At 43.8% G+C, this 20,093-nt stretch overlaps 1 protein-coding gene across 1 annotated transcript in view; it reads right to left on the bottom strand.

The window, feature by feature from the left end:
• Positions 1 to 20,093, bottom strand: part of LOC145351650 (uncharacterized) — a 75,330-nt gene that overhangs the window by 36,186 nt on the left and 19,051 nt on the right. The window contains exons 6-10 of the mRNA XM_080201210.1: positions 19,782 to 19,854; positions 15,880 to 16,312; positions 11,125 to 11,239; positions 7,377 to 7,426; positions 1,703 to 1,854 (exon numbers count right to left, since the gene is read on the bottom strand). Coding sequence (XP_080057336.1) covers positions 1,703 to 1,854; positions 7,377 to 7,426; positions 11,125 to 11,239; positions 15,880 to 16,312; positions 19,782 to 19,854 — 823 coding nt within the window. The remainder of the gene's footprint in view (positions 1 to 1,702; positions 1,855 to 7,376; positions 7,427 to 11,124; positions 11,240 to 15,879; positions 16,313 to 19,781; positions 19,855 to 20,093) is intronic.

Here is a 20,093-nt window from a genome sequence, read left to right as displayed (position 1 = left end):
TTATGAAATGGTGGAAAATGTGTTTGACAAATTTAGTAGTGTTTGTTTGAGGCTGTACTTAGCTGGGTGGATAAAAGGGAATCAGTAGATGCAGCCTATTTGGACTCTCAAAACATTTAAAGCGCTACTTAAAAGATTATTACACAAGTTAAGGGCTCATTGAAATAACACATCTGCATAGGAACAGGAACAGGCTATTCAGCCCATTGAACCTGCCATGCCATTCAATGCAATCATGGCTGATCGGACACCTCAACACCTTTTACCCACACTATCCCATAACCCTTTACAGCGTTGTTAATCAGTAATCTAGCAATCTCCACTTTAAACATACTAAATGTTTCCACGGCCCTGTGGGTCAGAGCATTCCAAAGATTCATAACCCTCTGCAAGAAGGAATTTCTCCTAATCTCGGTTCTTAGCAGCTTCCCTCTTATTCTGAAATTGTGTCCCCAATTCTACAAACCCCAGTGAGGGGAAACATCTTAACTGCATCTGCCTGGTCTATTCTTTTCAGTATATTGTAGGTTTAAATAGAATCACCTCTCATTCTTCGAAACTTTAGAGGACACAGGCCCAGTATGTCCAATTCCTCTTCATAAGACAGTCCCACCATCCCTGAAACAACACTTATGAAAATTCATTGCACTCCATCTATGGTAATACTATTCTTCCTGAGGTAAAGGGACCAAAACTGCACACAGTACTCCAGATGCCGTCTAACCAAACTCCTGTACATTTGAAACAAGATCTCACAACTGCTGTACTCAAATCCTCTTGTGATAAAGGCTATCATTCTATTAGCATTCCATTAGCCTTCCTAATAGCTTGCTGCACCTGTCTGTTAGCCTTTAATGACTTATGAACAAGGACACCCAGGTCCTGTTGTCCATCCACACTTTCTTACCATTTAGGAAATACTCTGCACGTTTGTTCCTTTTATTAAAATTGATTACCTCACATTTTTCCACATTATATTCCATCTAACATGCTCACTCACTGAGTCTGTCCAAATCCTTCTGTAGCCCATTTACATCTTCCACAACACATAGTCTAGTTTTGCATCATCTGCAAACTTGGAAATGTTACATTTGGTCTCCATACAAAATTATTAGTATGTGTTGTGAACAGCCAGTATTTGATCCTTGGGGTGCCCCAAAATCCCTTCAAAAGGGTCTGTTCACACCTACAGCTTCTCACAGGGAGAAAGGAAAATCTCTGCTGCAGAATGGAGTGCTGCAATGATTTAAAATCCTGCCATGTGACCAGGGGAGGGGGATGGGTGGGTGGGAGCGGGAACATGGAGGTTAAAGTGGCCTGGCACTTCAGAACTTGCACAGCTGACCGTCAGGAATGTGGAAATTGATCAGAGGGCAGCCTGAAACCCTCATGCCAGGGCTGATCTTTAGGTGTGCCAGCACCGGAAGGAGCAGTCCAGCCACGCCACCCCTACCCCAGCAGAGAGTGGTGAGGTCAACCCCTTTCCCCCAGCCCGATTGCACCCATTTTTTTGGGGAAATGGGAGGAAGGGGTCCTGTCATCAAAAATGAATTGGTGGTCCTGTAACTCTGCTCCTCCACGTTTTCTAAAAAAAACTTAACGAGCCAGAGTTCCATTCTGGAATCTCCATTAGTAACACCAACTGTGATTGTAACACTGATTACCTTATTGTACACTTTACGTTGGAATAATTTTAGTTTACCATTTTTGCCGTCGATGGAGATTTGATCAGTAGATAAGTAATGTTGGATTTCCAAGAAATTCAGATGAGATGGATCTGTTTCAAAACTGTCCTGTTGTCCTGTATTATTGATGGTTGGTTGACTAGTTGATTCTGCCAATGTAGGGAGTGATCTAGTGAAATCAACACGAAAGCATAACTCCGTTTTAGAAAAATAAGCAAATGGATTTTAAAATGTAGACAGTCGGTTTTGAAAGCTAAATATTTGGTCTACGACCCAGAAATAATAAATAATTTTAATCTTTGTTCATAAGTAAACCATCACTTACAGTCTATTCAACAGCTAAAAATGAGAAACATTTCAGCGACTCACACAATACAACTCAACTGTGTGGAAGCACAGGTGTAAAGTGAGGCTGCGCTACTTGAAGTGAAATTTCAGCAATAAACATTTGCCCGCTAAACAGAACTGGAGGATGAGCAGAGCAAAGCTTAATTTGGAACTCAGGTCCCCAGCTTCCTGTTTCTGATCTAATGCCTGTATATTGTTCACCATGAGATTTAACTAATGGGCCCATGCATGGCCCAAACTGACTGCATCTGCACTCCTTTAACGAGCCAGAGCTGTATATAAGCTGCAAGTATAGACATACAGATGTCACGCCCCAGGAAGATGGCCCCAAAGAAATGTGCATCAAGATTTATGGAGAATGAGCAGGCCTATCTGCTAGATGCAATGGAGGAGAGGTGCCAGCTGCTCTATCCCAACTCAGGGCCATCGCCCAAGAGGTCACACAACAAGCGTGCTTTGAGAGGGCGGTGGCATTGTTTGTAAATGCCAGGACACTGACCCCTTGGTCTGGAGAGCAATGCCACGAGAAAATGAACAACCTTCTTCAGGCTCTAAAAGTGAGTGTGCATCCCATTCTGAAACCTCTATGTGTGCTGTGTCTACAATGTCAAAACATCCCCGTACACCTCAAGAGCAGCCACCAACCAACACTTCAACCCATCACCGCTTTCCCGCACCCACCTCCCCACACCCCCAGTACAGCCTCCAACCTCTGTGCCCCCTCGAATCAACACCACTCCACTGTGGACCCATTTTCCAAAAACAACAGCCATAAGCTCCCCAATCCCGATACACATTGAACCCCGTGCCCTTCCGTACATCATGCTTTCAATCCCCCTTATGTCCCCACAGGAGGAGAACGTGCACAACCATCATGACAGGAAGAAGACTGGGCCAAGCTGAATCCTCAGTTCCGACAGACTTCCATGTGTCTGAGCCCTCGGATATGCCTGCCTCCACCCGAGTCTGGGGGGGGTGGGGGGGTGGGGGGAGGTGGGCAGAGCTATGGATGCTCACAGTGAATGACCAGCATGCCCCGAGCTGAAAGGGAGAGACTTGCATGCAAATGAGCATCATCTGAACCCTATTCCTAAGTCTTCTTTGAAGTAAATGTCAAGCTGCGTGATCTTGATGCACCAGGCCCTTCTGGTGCTGGCACCACCACTTCTGCTCCTGAAGATAGCCCTCTAGACATAAGAACATAAGAAATAGGAGCAGGAGTAGGCCATCTAGCCCTTCGAGCCCGCCCCGCCATTCAATAAGATCATGGCTGATCTGAAGTGGATCAGTTCCACTTTCCCGCCTGCTCCCCCTAACCCTTAATTCCCTTATCAATCCGAAATCTATCTACCCGTGACTTAAATATATTCAACGAGGTAGCCTCTACCACTTCAATGGGCAGAGAATTCCAGAGAGTCACCACCCTCTGAGAGAAGAAGTTCCTCCTCAAGTCTGGCACCTCAAACGACGCCTGGGAGGGAGGCCCTGAAGAATCCTCTGAAGACGCCACCAGTGAATTGACACAGGCATCAACAACACAACCCACTAACACAGAGACTATCACCATGGTGGATCATGTTAATGCTGAGGCTTCTGGGTCACTTACTGGTGAGCACATTACATCGGGCACATCCGAGGGCTCGGACACAAGGAAGTCTGCCACAGGTGAGGATTCACCTGGCCTCAAGCCAGGTGCCAGACCTCAGAGTTTATCCCAAATCTGCTGGAGATGCATCAGGAAACCCGGGGAGTTGTGGAATGGCTGTCAGTTTCCATGCCGTGACTGCAAGGCTGTTTAGAGAAGCCAAACAGAGTGCTATCACAGGAGGTGGTACTGGTACAATGTGGGAGCTGGATCAACACCTCAAGGATGGCATCCGCATTGGAAAGTCTGCGTCAGGAATTTGGCCTTATGGGTGACCAGGGTCCAGGCCATCCTGGAAACACAGTGGGCCATTGAAGACAGACTGCAGGCCACGGCCAAGGGTGCTGCCAGCATCCAGGAGACACAATGTTCCATGACCATGGGTGTAGGGGACATGTTGGAGACACTGCTGACCATGGCTGGTGCTCTTGCTGGCATTCTGGAGACACAGCAGGCCGTGTCTGTGGGCCTGTACAACTTATCCCAGTCTTGCAGGGCTAATGCTAAGGGGCTCCAGAGCCTGGTTCGCTCTCAGAATGCTATAGCGAAGGTGCCTCAGAGGGCCAGGGCTGAGGGATCACAGACCATGGGGCAGACACATCTGGGCCTCCAGGACTGGCAGAGCCAGGTGATGCCATAGCTTCTAGAGCTCAGTTTAGCTACCCTGGTGTCCCATGGAGTGTCCCTGGGACCAGTGGGGGTACCCGGAGGGAGGAGAAAAGGCTTCCACAGTCCCCAGCCTCCAACAAAACTCTGAGGTGGGGGGGTTCTCTGGGCCTACTGACTCTGATTGCAAATCGTAATTGCCTGAAAAATCGGGTGTTGGTGCAAAAACAGGTTTTGTGCCGGGCGCCAAAGCCAGTGCAATGCTCCCGGCCTTGCCCACTGTTCGCAATTGGATATCCAGCCAGAGCTGGTGGGAGCCCAATAAATATTCAAACAGCCTCATTAGTGAGCTTGGCAGCCGATTCAACAGCCTTGCACTAAGCAGCCATCCTCCAGCAGATTTGACAGACATGATCTCCCATTGACAAGCTGTCTGACTGCTGACTCAGTCCTATTTTATCATGCACTTCCAAGTACTCTGCGACCTCATCTTTAATAATGGGCTCTAAAATCTTGCCAATGATGGAAGTCAGGCTAATTGGTATATAATTTCCCTTATGCTGCCTCCCTCCCTTCTTAAGCAGCAGTATTAAATTAGCTACTTTCCAGTCCTCTGGAACCCACCCTGTCTCCAGTGATTCCTGAAAGATTAACACCAATGCCTCTACAATTTCGTCAGCTATCTTTTTAGAACCCTGGGGTTCAGGGTGATCCAGGTGATTTATCCATCTTCAAACCTTTCAGTTTCCACAGAACCTTCTCCTTAGTGATGGCCATTGTGCTCACCTATGCTCCCTAACTCTCCTGGAGTTCTGGCATCCCACTGGTGTCTTCCACTGTGAAGACTGATGCAAAGTAACTAGCCAGTTCCTCTGCCATTTCTTTGCTTCCTATTATTACTTGTCCAGCCTCATTTTCCAATGGGCCAATGTTTATTTTTGCCTCTCTTTACCTTTTCATATACTGAAAAAACTCTTTCTATCTTCTTTTATGTTACTAGCTAACTCACACTCATTTCATCTTCTGCCCCCTTACTGCTTTTTTAGTTGTCCTCTGCTTGCTTTTTAGAGCATCCCAATCCTCTGGCATCCCACTTATCTTTGTCACTTTGTATGCTTTTTCTTTTGCTTTTATGCTGTCCTTGACTTCCCTTGTCAGCCACGGATGCCTTGTCCTCCCCTTAGCATGTTTTCTCCTCCTTGGGATGAATTTCAGTTGTGCTTCCTGCATAACCCTCCTGCTATTGCTGTTCCACTGTCTTCCCTGCTAGGCTCCCTTTCTAATCAATTCTGGCCAGCTCTTCCCCCATGTCTTTGTAGTTACCTTTATTTCATTGAATAACGTTACATCTAATGTTACGCCGTTGTTTAAGAAGGGTGCCAGGCAAAAGGCGGGGAATTATAGGCCGGTTAGTTTAACGTCTGTGGTAGGTAAAATGTTAGAATCTGTCATCAAGGAGGAAATAGCGAGGCATCTTGAGGGGAATTGCTTGATAGAGCAGACGCAGCACGGTTTTGTTAAGGGGAAGTTGTGTCTGACAAATTTACTGGAGTTCTATGAGGATGTGTCTAGGGCAGTGGATAGAGGAGAGCCGGTGGATGTGGTCTTTCTTGATTTTCAGAAGGCGTTTGACAAGGTACCTCACAAGAGGTTATTGCAGAAGGTCAGGGGACATGGAGTTGGGGGTAGGGTGTTAGCGTGGATAGAGGACTGGTTGTCAAATAGGAGGCAGAGAGTGGGGGTCAACGGGTGCTATTCGGATTGGCGGTTGGTGACTAGTGGAGTGCCCCAGGGGTCGGTGCTGGGGCCTCAGCTATTTATCATTTATATAGATGATCTGGAGGAGGGAACCGAGTGTATGGTGTCGAAATTTGCTGATGACACCAAGATTGGTGGAACGGCAAATTGCGCGGAGGGTGTGGAGAGTCTATAGAAGGATCTAGATAGGCTGGGCGAATGGGCCAGGAACTGGCAAATGGAATTTAATGTTGGCAAGTGCGAGGTAGTCCACTTTGGTAGGAATAATGGTAGGAAGGATTATTACTTACGTGGAGAAAAACTGCAGCAGGCGACGGTGCAGAGGGACCTCGGGGTCCTTGTGCATGAATCGCAAAAACCCAGCTTGCAGGTGCAGCAGGTGGTCAGGAAGGCGAACGGGATGCTGGCCTTCATAGCAAGGGGGATTGAATATAAAAGTAGGGAGGTCTTGCTGCGGCTATATAGGACATTGGTGAGGCCACAGCTGGAGTACTGTGTGCAGTTTTGGGCGCCGTACTTACGCAAGGATATTTTGGCCTTGGAGGGAGTGCAGAGGAGGTTTACTAGGCTGATGCCAGAGTTGAGGGGGTTGAGCTATGAGGAGAGGCTGAATAAACTAGGCTTGTACTTGTTAGAGTTTAGAAGAATGAGGGGAGATCTCACTGAGACGTATAAGATGATGAATGGGATGGATAGGATAGAGGTGGAGAGACTCTTCCCGCTCAGAAAGGACAGTAGGACTAGGGGGCACAGCCTCAAGATAAAGGGGGCGCGGTTTAGAACGGAGTTGAGGAAGAACTTCTTCACTCAAAGGGTGGTGAATCTCTGGAATTCTCTGCCCGTTGAAGTGGTGGAGGCTGCCTCGCTAAATATTTTTAAGACGCGGGTTGATGGGTTTTTGATAAGAGAGGGGATTAAGGGTTATGGGGAGAGGGCGGGAATGTGGAGCTGAGCCACGACAGATCAGCCATGATCTTGTTGAATGGCGGGGCAGGCTCGAAGGGCTAGATGGCCTACTCCTGCTCCTATTTCTTATGTTCTTATTATGTTCTTATCTGATTCCAGCTTCTCCCTCGCAAGACAGGAACCACCAGACAACTCATTTTCTGAGTGAAGAAGTCAGTTTCCGAGACTTTCCTCATACCTAAGATCTCTAGATCTAGGGCTTTGATTTTGACTCCACCCATACAATAAGGAAACTGGAATTGAAGCAAGATTACATTTAACGAGATATTGTCTGTGGCTTTAAAATATTCCTTGGCTACAATTTTTTAAAGTGCTGTAAAATTCAATGTATCAGTCTTGTGCAAATAAGTAAATAGACAAGTACATACCTAGTTTTACTGAGAAATACAGACCCTGATGAAGTGCTTTGCATTGATATCTGAAACCAGAATGAACACAGGAATAATGACAATATCTACCAGCATACTATTTTATTTGAAAACCAAGGGTGGTGAGTTTTCGCCACTGGTAACTTTAAAAAGCACCTTGTAAAAAAAAAATAATGTTTGAAGGTGCTCTGTACTGTATTGGAATGTTTTGGAGCAGTTCTATTTCCTGAAAGAGCCAGCACTTGGTTGCCCCAAATCATTGAGCACAATTTATTGCACATCGATTGAGGTTATTTCTGAGCAGGGTGCTGGTAGGTCTGAGGAGGAAGGTGAGGTGAGCTTGCTGGGCCCAGTCAGGCAGACCCCAGCAAGGTGGTGCTGGGGTGTTCATAATCAAGAAGCCTGAGGGGATCTTCTAAGTGGGGGGCAGCCCTTGTTGCTTTGGGGACCGATTAAGAGGACCCAACTCCGTGAGGCTGCAGCCAAGTGCCAAAGTTTGTGGGGGGGGGGGGGGGAGGGGGGAGCGGATTTGGGGGGGGCCCTCTCCACTGTTTACCCTGCCACTAATATGTTATCAGCAGAAAATGGTAGATGATGCGTGCAGTGTCACCTGCCATTCCAACTTATTTTTAGCAGTCCCTTGCTTTCCAGCTCACTTTCGGGGAGGATTTAAAATTCTAGCTCATAATTCTTTGATTCTGTTTCCCAGTTTTCTCCAATCTCTCTTGAAGATACTGCTCATACACACTACTATTTTGTTCCATGCTGTTAGCCTCCAGAATCTTGCCCAAATGGGGACTCTTCCATTTAGACAGTGATTATCAGTGGGATGTTGAATGAATAGAGTAATACATTAAACATCCCACTTTCTTCAGTCTCCAGTTTTTGTTCCAGCCTTGTGGAAAGTGATTCATTTCAGCTCATCATAGGAAAGCATAGATACACTGATATATGTTAGATTGGGATTGTAACTGCTTAGATCTAATACTCAATGTTTAAGTAGCCTGCCAACACCAGCTGTGTGGTATGGGAAATCAAGGAGATGAGGGCTATTTTCCTTTATTCATTTACAGGATGTGGGCCAACATTTATTGCTCTTTCCTGACTGCCTTCGCCCTTCAGAGACTATTTAAGAGTCAATTACAATGCTGTGGGTCTGAAGTCACATATAGGTCAGACCAGGTAAGGACGATAGATTTCCTTCTGTAAAGGACATTTATGAACCAGATGAGTTTTCACGACACTCGACAATAGTTTCATGGTCACCTTAGACTTTTAATTCCAGATTCTTTTTTATTGAATTCAAATTTTGCCCATCTGCCGTGGTGGGATTTGAACCTGAATCTCCAGGTCTTGCCCTAGGTCTCTGGATTATTAGTCCAGTGACAATATCGCTAAGCCACTTCCTCCCCTAATGGTCATAATTACAAGTACAGGGTGGCAGTGCCTCAGGTTATCATTGGGAGGCCTACAGGTGCACTCCGACTCTTCTTGTCTCTAGATAAATAATTGAGCATTTATGCACTCACTCTGGCACCAATAAAACAGGTCAGGAAATGTTCACTACACATTCTGATCCATTCTGATGGGAAATGTATGTAAATTGCCAATTGAAATTGGTCTGTTGCCTCAAACAAGTGCTTTAGGGCCCAATGTTAACCCACTTTGAAAGTGACTGTGGCAGAGGATGATGGTAACAGGGTGGCAAGTCTATTATTCCCATTTTGAGATCATTACCCTCTTGCTAATATTTATTCTACAAAGTTTAAATTGAACTCCCATTGTATCTCATCTGAATAATCTAAGTTGACTTTGGCAATTTCTTAATATTGATAAATAATAGTCAGGGAATAAATTTTTTTTTCTCTTTCTCACTGATATTTTTTCCTCGAGCATTATTGAAAAATGAGACATGGTGCTGTCAAAGTTTTTCACCTTGTATTCATCAGGAGAGACACAAGATTGCCAAATTTCAAAGGGAACATTGATAATTGATATAGCATGAGAAGAGGGGTGCTGACTGGTTGGCAAGGCCATTCTGATTGATCAAGACATTGGCATGGCAAATGTACGAGGGGGCTGCTGTCGCCATGCTTTTAGTTAATGAAGCAAGGTGCAATATTTGGATATATTCCTTTTGCCTAAAGAAGACAGGTCCCTTCATTTGAACAGATGTAGCTTTTAGCAAGCAGAAGTGAGCTACATTGTGAAGCCAACTGATAATCTTTATGTAATTCTTAGCAAACTCAAGATTGTTCAGAAAGTGCTGCTCAATTGTGGAATTGCGGGTTGGTTGAGTATGGTCAATACTCTGCTGATCATGAACTGCTACAAGCTGAAAGTGCATATTGTTTGATATGATCTGCCTTGTAGGGACATACGTCCTATGGACCTGGAATTGCACTGGCATTGAACGTCATATACCCCATTAATTATTTGTGTGTCAGGCAGGATGTCTTTTTGGACTGATGTCCAAATCTTATTATTGCAAATCACCACTTTTGCTGCCACAGCAATGCCCCCTGGACATTGGCAACTTGAGCAGTGCTGTGGGCCCGAGTTGGCACTGCCAAAGTGTCAATGCCAAGGGGGCACCCTCCCAACACTTAACCCACTAGGGCACCTCAATTGCACCCCTCCCCTTCACTCCAGTGGGGTTGGGCTGCCAGTTCCCCGCGAATAGGGAGCTACTGTAGCTTCTGTGGGCTACTATAGCTACTAGTGGGCCCACAGATTTCAGTCCCAGGCCCACTACTAGCATTGTTATAGCATACAAGTTACCTGCTGCATAGTTCATTAAGCTCAGCACCTATTTCGGGTGTGGAGCGGATGGTGCCAGAAATCCAGCACTAGGAGATGCACTCAGGCCTGGATGCCTAGTGCGGATCCCACAGATTGAGCGCTGCTTCAATCTCCTGACCCGTTATGCTAAAAAATCAGTGCAGCAAGATGGGAGAAACACCCTCATAATGTCTACCATTTGATGTGATTCTGCGATTGGACAGCACTTAATGAACAATCTCAAATGTGCTAAGAGTTACTAACAACTAATTTAAGATTATCAGTTGGTTTGCAATTTAGTTCACATATGCTTGCTAGAAACAACATATATTGATTACACAGTGACCTGTCCTCTGCGAGCAAAAGGAACATGTCCAGACAATGCAGCACTTTTTGAACAAAAGCATATAACTCCCTGGTGCATATGCCATGGCAATATCTCAACCAATTGGATCCAACTTGCCAACCAATCAGCTTATGCTTTCTTGGGCAGCACAAATTGTTATTTCTTCTGAAATTTGGTATTCTTGTGGCTGCCCTGATGAGTGCAAAGTGACAAGCTTCTATATATTTTTTCAGTAATATTCAAATCCTTTACCACCAGGAAATTATTTTCTCTTTGCCAATTTCACCCCTTTTCTCAATGATATCATAGGATTTGTACTATCTTCTTCATTAAATCTAGGTGTAAGCTTGTAAAACATCCTGTAATTGAAATTCTCAAGGCAGCCATTTGTAATTGAAATAAATAGGGATTCCAATAAAAAATATACTGTTGTATTTCTGCTGTTACTCATTCTTCAAACTACCCAAACCTTTTGACTAAATTATAGCCTTATAATTGTTTCCAAGTATCTATTACTTAACCACCTGAGCCTCTCCTGGGATTCTTCCCAATTGTCTATTGTTCCTATAATATTTACTACTTCATAACTGTATTTACACAGACTAAAATAGTAGCACTTACTGGATAGTTGTGATCTAAAGCTGATGATTTTCCAGGCTCATAATCAAACACACTCCTTGGTTTAGCACGATAGCCACAGGCATCAACTTTGTCATTTGTATGTAACGAGTTGCTTCTGATGAAAAATGTTCAAATATTAGCAATAAATTTCATGTTTTGCATTGTTATTGTCAGTACACCATAATGATTGTGTGGTGGTATGCGTCTAGGCAACACAATACAGTATGGGTCTGTTTCAATGATTTGCCAGAGAGCTAATTGCCATTCTTGACTGGACGAGAAGAAAAAACATTGTGAATTACCTCATGGCGCCAGGTCTTTCCTGCTTCCCAAAAGCAAGATGTAACTACCATTGTCATTGGTGTTCCCTGTAAATGGGGCAGTGAACCAGTACTGCGCAGATATAAGTATTGCATTTCCACTGGCGGGTGAAACTAGAGCTAGCAGGCATGGCCTCAAAATAAGGGGGAGCAGATTTAGGACTGAGTTGAGGAGGAACTTCTTCACTCAAAGGGCTGTGAATCTGTAGAATTCCCTGCCCAGTGAAGCAGTTAAGGCTACCTCATTAAATGTTTTTAAGGCAAGGATAGATAAATTTGAACAGCAAGGAAGTTAAGGGTTATGGTGAGCAGATGGGTCAGAGGAGCTGAGTCCATAAAAAGATCAGTCATGATCTTATTGAATGGTTTGAGGGGTCAGATGGTCTACTCCTGCTCCTAGTTCTTATGTTTTTATTATGTTCCCATTTTTTTAACTGTGGATAATGACTGGAAGATATGTCTGAACTTGAAAAGTAATTGGTTATAAAAACACGGTAAAGGTGCCAGAGCAGGTGATGCATTGTGGCTGCAGCCTTGGGAGTTGGTTGACATCAGCATGGTCCACATCAACAATAAATATCTACACCTCAAGGAATATTGGCTCAGAGTTGATGCACTGAAGCCTGAACTTCAGAGACTGCAGTACAACAGGGAGGGTGAAAGTTACCTGGGCATTTTATTCCAGGAGGCAGTCACATCCATTAAGCTAAGTCCTTCTGATTCAGTCTGTGATCAGGGACAGGAGGTTGTGATGCAAAGAGGTAGATCTAGGCACCCATAAGGTAGCAATAGAGAAATCTCAACCCCTACAATTGTCCATCAAGTTCAAGATTCTTGGCAGTTTGTGTGGATGAGAGCAGGGACTGAAAGGTGGACAAGTTAAGCTGACTGTAACACTATTGTGAAGGAAAGTGGTGGGAGTAAAAGGAATGTAGTTTAATAGGAGACATTATCATTTGGTGATGGACACCAAAGGTGTCGTTGGTCACAGGTATAGTGCCAGAAGATTAGAGGATAGCGAATGTTGTCCCATTGTTTAAGAAGGGGAACAGAGACTTCCCTGGGAATTATAGACCGGTGAGTCTTACTTCTGTTGTGGGTAAGGTTTTAGAAAAAATTATTAGGGATAGGATTTATAGTTATTTGGAGAGTAATGAATTGATTGGAGATAGTCAGCATGGTTTTGTGGAGGGTAGGTCGTGCCTTACTAACCTTATTGAGTTTTTTGAGAAAGTGACCAAAGAGGTGGATGGGGGTAAGGCAGTTGACGTGGTATATATGGACTTTAGTAAGGCGTTTGATAAGGTTCACCATGGAAGGCTTCTGCAGAAAATGCAGATGTATGGGATTGAGGGTGATTTAGGTAATCGGATCAGGAATTGGCTGGCAGATAGGAGACAGAGGGTGGTGGTTGATGGTAAGTATTCGTCATGGAGTTCAGTTACGAGTGGTGTGCCTCAGGGATCTGTTTTGGGGCCACTGCTGTTTGTAATTTTTATAAATGATCTGGATGAGGGTATAGTTGGGTGGATTAGTAAATTTGCTGATGACACCAAAGTCGGAGATGTGGTAGATAGTGAGGAAGGGTGTCTTAGTTTACAGGGGGACTTGGACAAGTTGCAGAGCTGGGCCGAGAGGTGACAGATGGAGTTTAACGTGGAAAAGTGTGAGGTAATTCACTTTGGCAGGAATAACAGATGTGTGGAGTATAGGGCTAATGGTAGGACTCTGAATAGTGTGGATGAACAGAGGGATCTAGGTGTATGTGTACATAGATCCCTGAAAGTTGGGAATCAAGTAGGTAGGGTTGTTAGGAAGGCATACGGTGTCTTGGCGTTTATTGGTAGGGGGATTGAATTTAGGAGCCGCAGCGTCATGTTGCAACTGTACAAGACTCTGGTGCGGCCGCACTTGGAGTATTGTGTGCAGTTCTGGTCCCCACATTATAGGAAGGATGTGGAGGCTTTGGAGAGGGTGCAGAGGAGGTTTACCAGGATGTTGCCTGGTATGGAGGGGAGGTCCTATGAGGAGAGACTGAGGGATTTGAGGTTGTTTTTGTTAGAAAGAAGGCGGCTAAGAGGGGACCTTATTGAAACATATATGATGATTAGAGGTTTAGATAGGGTGGACAGTGATAGCCTTTTTCCTCGGATGGAGAAAGCTAGCACGAGGGGGCATAGCTTTAAATTAAGGGGTGGTAGTTATAGGATGGATGTCAGGGGTAGGTTCTTTACCCAAAGGGTGGTGAGGGATTGGAATGCCCTGCCTGCTGCAGTTGTAAATGCGCCTAGTTTGGGGGCGTTTAAGAGATCCATGGATAGGTTTATGGATGGAAAGGGTTTGGTTTAGGTTAGAGGGTCATTGCTTTTTAACTGGTCGGCGCAACATCGTGGGCCGAAGGGCCTGTTCTGCGCTGTAATGCTCTATGTTCTATGTTCTATGACACTGTTCTCTACAGTTGAGAGAGTCCCAAAGCCTTTGCTTGCCCTCTGAGCTCTTGATGTTGACATTGGCATTGACATTACACAAAGGTAAGGATTGGTTCCCACACTTGTTATCGCACCATTTGATCAGCAAAAGGTTTCACTGTGCCCCAACAAAAATTATAAATTGAACAATAATGACTATTTTAAATTGATAATTATTTGCTTATGATTAATAAGGTTGATTAATGAGAGTCTGGAAAATGTTAGGGGCATTGGCCAATCTAAATTTTCCCTCAATGTACTTGAATGGGCGCCAGAGTATGTATGCAGTAACTTCTTTGCAGGGGTAATGTAAGCCTACTTGTGACACAAAGAAATAAACTTAAACAAACTGAACAGCTTCACTCCTATACTCATCAATTCCAGAAAGAGATCTGCCTACCCCAGACAGTTTATTGATTCAAAGTCTGGCCTAGACAGGCCAAGTCAGTTCTGCATAATGTAGTGCAACTGAAATTATGTTCAGCCTCAGTTCTTCCATCTGTGAACTGACCTACTGTTCTGGAACTATAACCAGAAGACCATTGAAACTTCAATTTCTTTAAAAAAGAAATGAATCATCTCATTGCTGGTGTTCTTATCTGAGCACACTTACATCTAGGGAAAAAAAGATAACAGACTGACAGCACACTGGACTGAACATAGTAGGATTATAGTTGAAATTTACAGCTCATCTCACAGAGCATTGAGTCATGTCCACGTCCTTTAGAATGACAAAGCTGCAGTATAATGTTCTAGAGCTATTTCAATTTCAATTAGGTTTATGGGCAGGGCACACCATTTTCAGCTTCAAATGCTTTCTTCCGTGTATATCAAATCCCTCTAATTAAATGGGATATTTTATATGTCAATGAGCATTGATAGGAATGGTAGTATTGTCCCATCATCAAAGTTAAGTTATTAAAAATTGGAAGGATCCACATTATTGGGCAACTATATTTGTACATGAGCGGTCAAGCATCACAATAAATCCACGGACAATTTCTCCTTTCACTAACTGCAAGGGACACTTACCTCAAATTCATATACCCATTTCCCCATCCAATGCTGAGGTTGAGACTCGTAATTTTTGAAATAGCTTCTCTCTGAGAGGCCAGAGTAGATGATAACTACCCCCCCAACCCCCCGCCGCCACCCACACTCACCTGCCCAGCTTTTCCATTATGGTGTCAAAGCCTATGGCAGCCCATCTGTGGTGCAAAAGTCAGTTTCAACATGACCAATTTAAGTAAAGGCTGCCCAGGGGCATTATGTTCAGGGAGCACCCTAAAGGAGCAGAATGGGAAGAAGCACTGCCCTTAAACAATGCCCTACTGGGATTGCAAGCTGGCCTCAGAAGAGCAATGGATCCAGGACTAGTGGTAATCCCGGGCTTTTAGGGCAGGAAGGAATATGTCACCTGAGGGAGAGGGTGGCGGGAGAGGGTGGGGATGTGTTTAGGAGGCCAGAAGAGGAAGCATGAGTGACGGGCATTGTCTTTGGGAGATGCACCTTAAGGGCAACAAAGCCCCCTGCAAAGGACATACTTGTCTTCCTTCCTGCCTTTTAACCAGTTGTGTTTAAAAAACTGAGTCCTAGCCCCTGCCCACCCTCTCATGCCAACCTCATTTTGGTGTGGGCAGCATAATATTTGAGTCAATTACCTTGTTACAAACCTCAGACGCCCATTAATAATTTTTTTATTAAAATGGTAGGCAGGTTGCCTGATTTACAGGGACTGTGTTGGGAGGAGAGGGGGCAGGTGGGAGGTAAGGTGGTGGGCTAGCCACAGCCACCATTATATTTTATGTGCCCCCTGCCAGAAAATCTCCTGATGAGATGAGTGGAGGTGGGTTATGGGTTGTGTAAAATGGAAGTACTTCTCTGCGCTTGCTCTGTGACCCAAGCAGCTTGTAATATCTGGAGCCTTTGTTCAATAAATTCCTTAGGATAAGAGATACACAACTTACTCTTCACCAGTGGCTTTGGTAGGAGGACACGAATGAGGACCTTTTGCTGCCAGTGAATTGCAGGGTACTTCTGCAGGTTCTGTGGGCTGACAAACACTTGGAGGGGCTGTGCAATTCTGACTGAAGGTGTCACGAAGGTCAGCTGACAAAGAAATTGTGCAGCTTTGATCACTTTTGCTGTCTGAAATGCTGGGATGCAGACACTGTGATTGAGGGTTGCATTTTTGATTTTCACTATCAGAGCTGCTGAGTGGTCCTGGCAAAAGTGGCCCTTTAATTGTGCAGCTGTCCTTTGTTGTTGAACTGCAGGGCAAGGTTAGTTGAGATCTTGATCTATAATCTGTGGCAGGACAGGAAAGAGGCTGCTGTTTTGTTGAATCGGGCTCCCACTTCTTCATCCTGGCATCGACAATAGAAGACATCCCATAATTCTCTGCAATAGAGAGGCAATAAATATAACTAACTGCCTCAACAAATTGTAAGCTTCCCAAGTATTTCCACATTTTACACACAAAAATGTTCGCAGATAAGCTTCAAGCAGTGATCAAAAAGAGCACAAATGATTTAAAGATGAACGGCTTTGAGTTAAATCTTCTTCCAAGTGGTGACTTGCACAACCATGCAAACTTCAATTGGGCATCATGGTTAAAATAGTTATTCTGTAATTTAAAGCTTTATGGATATTGGCTGGAATTCTATGACCTCATTTGCAACAGGAATTTTGCGGTCCTGCTTCAATGAACAGAGCTTTGGTTTCTCTTTCATATTATTTGTGGGGCAGGGACATCACTGGCTGGCCATCAATTATTACCCATCCCCAGTTGTTCTTGGAGGGCAATTGAGAGTCAACCACATTGCTGTGGTTCTAGAGTCACAGGTAGGCCAGCCCAAGAAAAGATGGCAGATTTCCTTCCCTAAAGGACATAAGTGAACCAGATGGGCTTTTCCAGCAATTGACCATGGTTTCATGGTCATCAGTAGATTCTTAATTCCAGATTTTTAAAAAATTGAATTCGAATTTCATCATCTGCCATGGCAGGATTCAAACCGGATCCCCAGAACATTAGCTAAGTTTCTGGATTAATAGTCGAGTGATAATACCTTTAGGCCATTGCTTCCCCACTTGGCTGTGCGCCAGGTTCTCCGTTCTCACTGTTAGCAGTAGCAGGGCAAGCGAGACTGGAGAATTCTGGCCATTATGTCATGTGTGCAGCATGGAAAACTATTTCCACAGGCAAGCCCACACTTGTAAAGTACTGAAACCTGAGTTTCTAGGTGCTGTAACCTCGCAAGCAGCATCTCTAACTGCAGAATAAATCTCCAGTCCTTGCTAATAAGCTTACTGACTGTAGCAGGGGATACTTTTTGCCCTCTAGGTCCTTTCAATGAACGTGTAGCAATCTGACAGATTACATCTTCCAGACTACATTGTGTATCAAGTTGATTCGGAATAAAGTTAAACAGAGGCAAGACTAGCAGATGAGAGTACATCAGGTAATTCTACAGTGTTCCTTTCAAAGCAAGTCAGGGAACTGTTTGCTGTTTAATGTAAATACTGTGTGCTCTTGTTTGAATGGCTCTTGCCTCCACTCAAACGGCAACACTGAAAAAGAGAACGGGGAAATGCTATAGATTATTCTTTTGTCAGTCAGACTCTGGCCATGACATTGTCAATTAACATCAGCTCCAGACACCAAGGGTGAAATGCCTGATGGAATAGACTCATATCCCCTTGGTGAGTCAGCAGTAACAAATAGCTCTGTGTCTTTACTGCAGCCTGGTATTCACATTTTTAAACAGTTACATCTTTCTGAACAGACGTGTCCTGAACATGATTCCCTTACCCCTGAACTATTAATTCCTAGATGAAATGGACAATTACTATGGCAGCAGTTTGCAAACAACTTGGTAAATAGTTCTTGCTCATTTCTTGAAGTGTAAGTAAAAGCACCAGAGAAGAAATAGGAGTTCAAAGGCATCTTAATAACAATTAAACATAGAGAATGTATGTACTGCAAATAGTCATTTCAGCTAAAGTAATGATCAATGTAAAATAATCACAACTATAAATCCCTGTAAAATTATCTACACAAAGTCTATTATGGAAAACAAACCAACAGATCTTTTCTCCATTTTAGCAACCACAATAAGATATGTTATCCTTCATTGTCAGTGATAAATGATGTCCCTTCAAGATGTGAACAGAACAAGCTGGTTTGTTAACTGTAATGAAAGAGTGCTTAACCTCTCTGCTAAGAGATCAGAGTTCAAATTCCAGCCTTGGCTGACTTATCTGAGCTGAGGACATGAAAATAAAGTTGGGGGAAATTGAAAGAAAACAGAAAAAGGTCCCTGGAATATTAATATATTTTTCCCATCTCAAGTATTAGGTCATTCAGTTCTGAGAGATAGGCCACTGAACCATGATTCTATCCTTACCCTGTGGTCCTGCCTGCAATAGCAATCAGATGGAGTGGACTGCATGTAGTTTTCCCCTACCTTTTGCAATGAGTTCAGAAATCAGGAATCTGACAGTGTATTCCAACTGAACACAAATAAATCATTGTACTTTTATGTGAGTTCTCAGATTGCAAAATTCACTCAGTGATGTAGATGAGAGCTGTACTAATCCTCTCTAAAAATCTAATCATTATTTTCACATTTCAAAACATTCTAATAAAAGCTACAATAGAATGGGGGGAAAAAGATTATCCTGAAATGGTCATTTATCAAATACAAAAATGTCAGTCTAGGAGACTGGCAATGGGATATATAGACATATACACGGATACATTACAAAATGAAGCTTTTCCAAATCTTCCTGATGACAACTGCTGACAAATTTTTAAGTGCAATGAACTTTTCCAGTCCAGAAATGTATTGTTCCAAAACACCAGTTATCCAAAAAAGCCAAGCAGCTTATAGCATTGATTTAGCACAGTACTTTGGGAGCAGAAAGCAAAAATATTTTTCATTACTGCTTTATAATGTTTTATCACTTTTTTATGTTGCAGGTAAATATTTATCTGCAGTGTGTTCACGTACTTGTACTTAGGCATGCTTAGGGGGTGCAGTAGTAACGTCTCTAGACTAGTAATCCCGTCCTAATGCGCTACAGATGTGGGTTCAATCCCCACCATAACAGCTGATGAAATTTAAATTCAATTAATAAAAGGCCTGGAATTGAAAGCTAGTCTCAGGAATGGTGACCATGACGGTGGCACCGTGATTAGCACTCTTGTCTCACAGTGCCAGGGACCTGGATTCAATTCCAGCCCCAGGTGACTGTCTGTGTGGAGTTTGCACCCTCTCCCTGTCTCTGTGTGGGCTTCCTCCAGGTGCTCCGATTTCCTCCCACAGCCCAAAGATGTCCAGGTTAGGTGGAATATTCATGCTAAATTGCCCCTTAGTACCCCAAGATGTGTAGGTTAGGGGGTAAATGTGTGGGGTTAAGGGAATGGGGTAGAGTGCATGTGGGCTTGGATAAGATGTTTTGTTGGAGAGTTGATGCAGACTTGATGGGCTGAAAGGCCTTCTTAGGATTCTATAAAATTACCCTATGGGTAAACCCTTTAGGGAAGGAAATCTGCTGCCATGCTAACCTAACTAGCCTACATGCAACTCCAGATTCACAGCAATAACACACAATTGCCCTCTGAAATGGCCTAGCAAGCCACTCAAATAGAGAGCAATTCAGGGTGGGCAACAAATGCTGGTCCTGCAGGCTTATGTCCACATCCCATCAAAGAGTAAAAAAAACTCAAGTAATTCCATAACCCAGGAAATTCCAAAAGCCAGAAATGATTTGTTCCAAGCATTCTGGGCTGGAGAGGTTACATAGTTATATATTTGTATTAGTTTTAATTCCATATAAATGCAACAGAGAATGGAACGTTACTTACCTGCCTTTAGTACACTGTAATCATTTTTAAACATTGATTTATACCAAGCCTTTGATTCATCCTCAACTGAAACCTGAAACAGATGAATTAAATCAGTATTTATCTCAATATTTTACCACATTGTTACAAAATGCAGGAAAGATGTTTCCCCCAGTGGTCCTATCTAGCATCTGTAAGATTGTTAACCAGTTGTGATGTTTCATTAATTTAGTCACCAAAGAATATGGTGCAGTGATTCTACTCCTTACTTATTCAGTAGGGTCAGGCAACATGCGAGAAAAATTTAATCCACTTGATAAGAAAAGAGAATAT

The sequence above is a fragment of the Carcharhinus amblyrhynchos genome, chromosome 13 (genome assembly GCF_965287045.1).
Source record: "Carcharhinus amblyrhynchos chromosome 13, sCarAmb.v2.hapA, whole genome shotgun sequence".
Taxonomy (NCBI): Eukaryota; Metazoa; Chordata; class Chondrichthyes; order Carcharhiniformes; family Carcharhinidae; genus Carcharhinus; species Carcharhinus amblyrhynchos.
The sequence above is the reverse complement of the archived record's forward strand: the minus strand, read 5'-3'. Positions and strand labels throughout refer to the sequence as shown.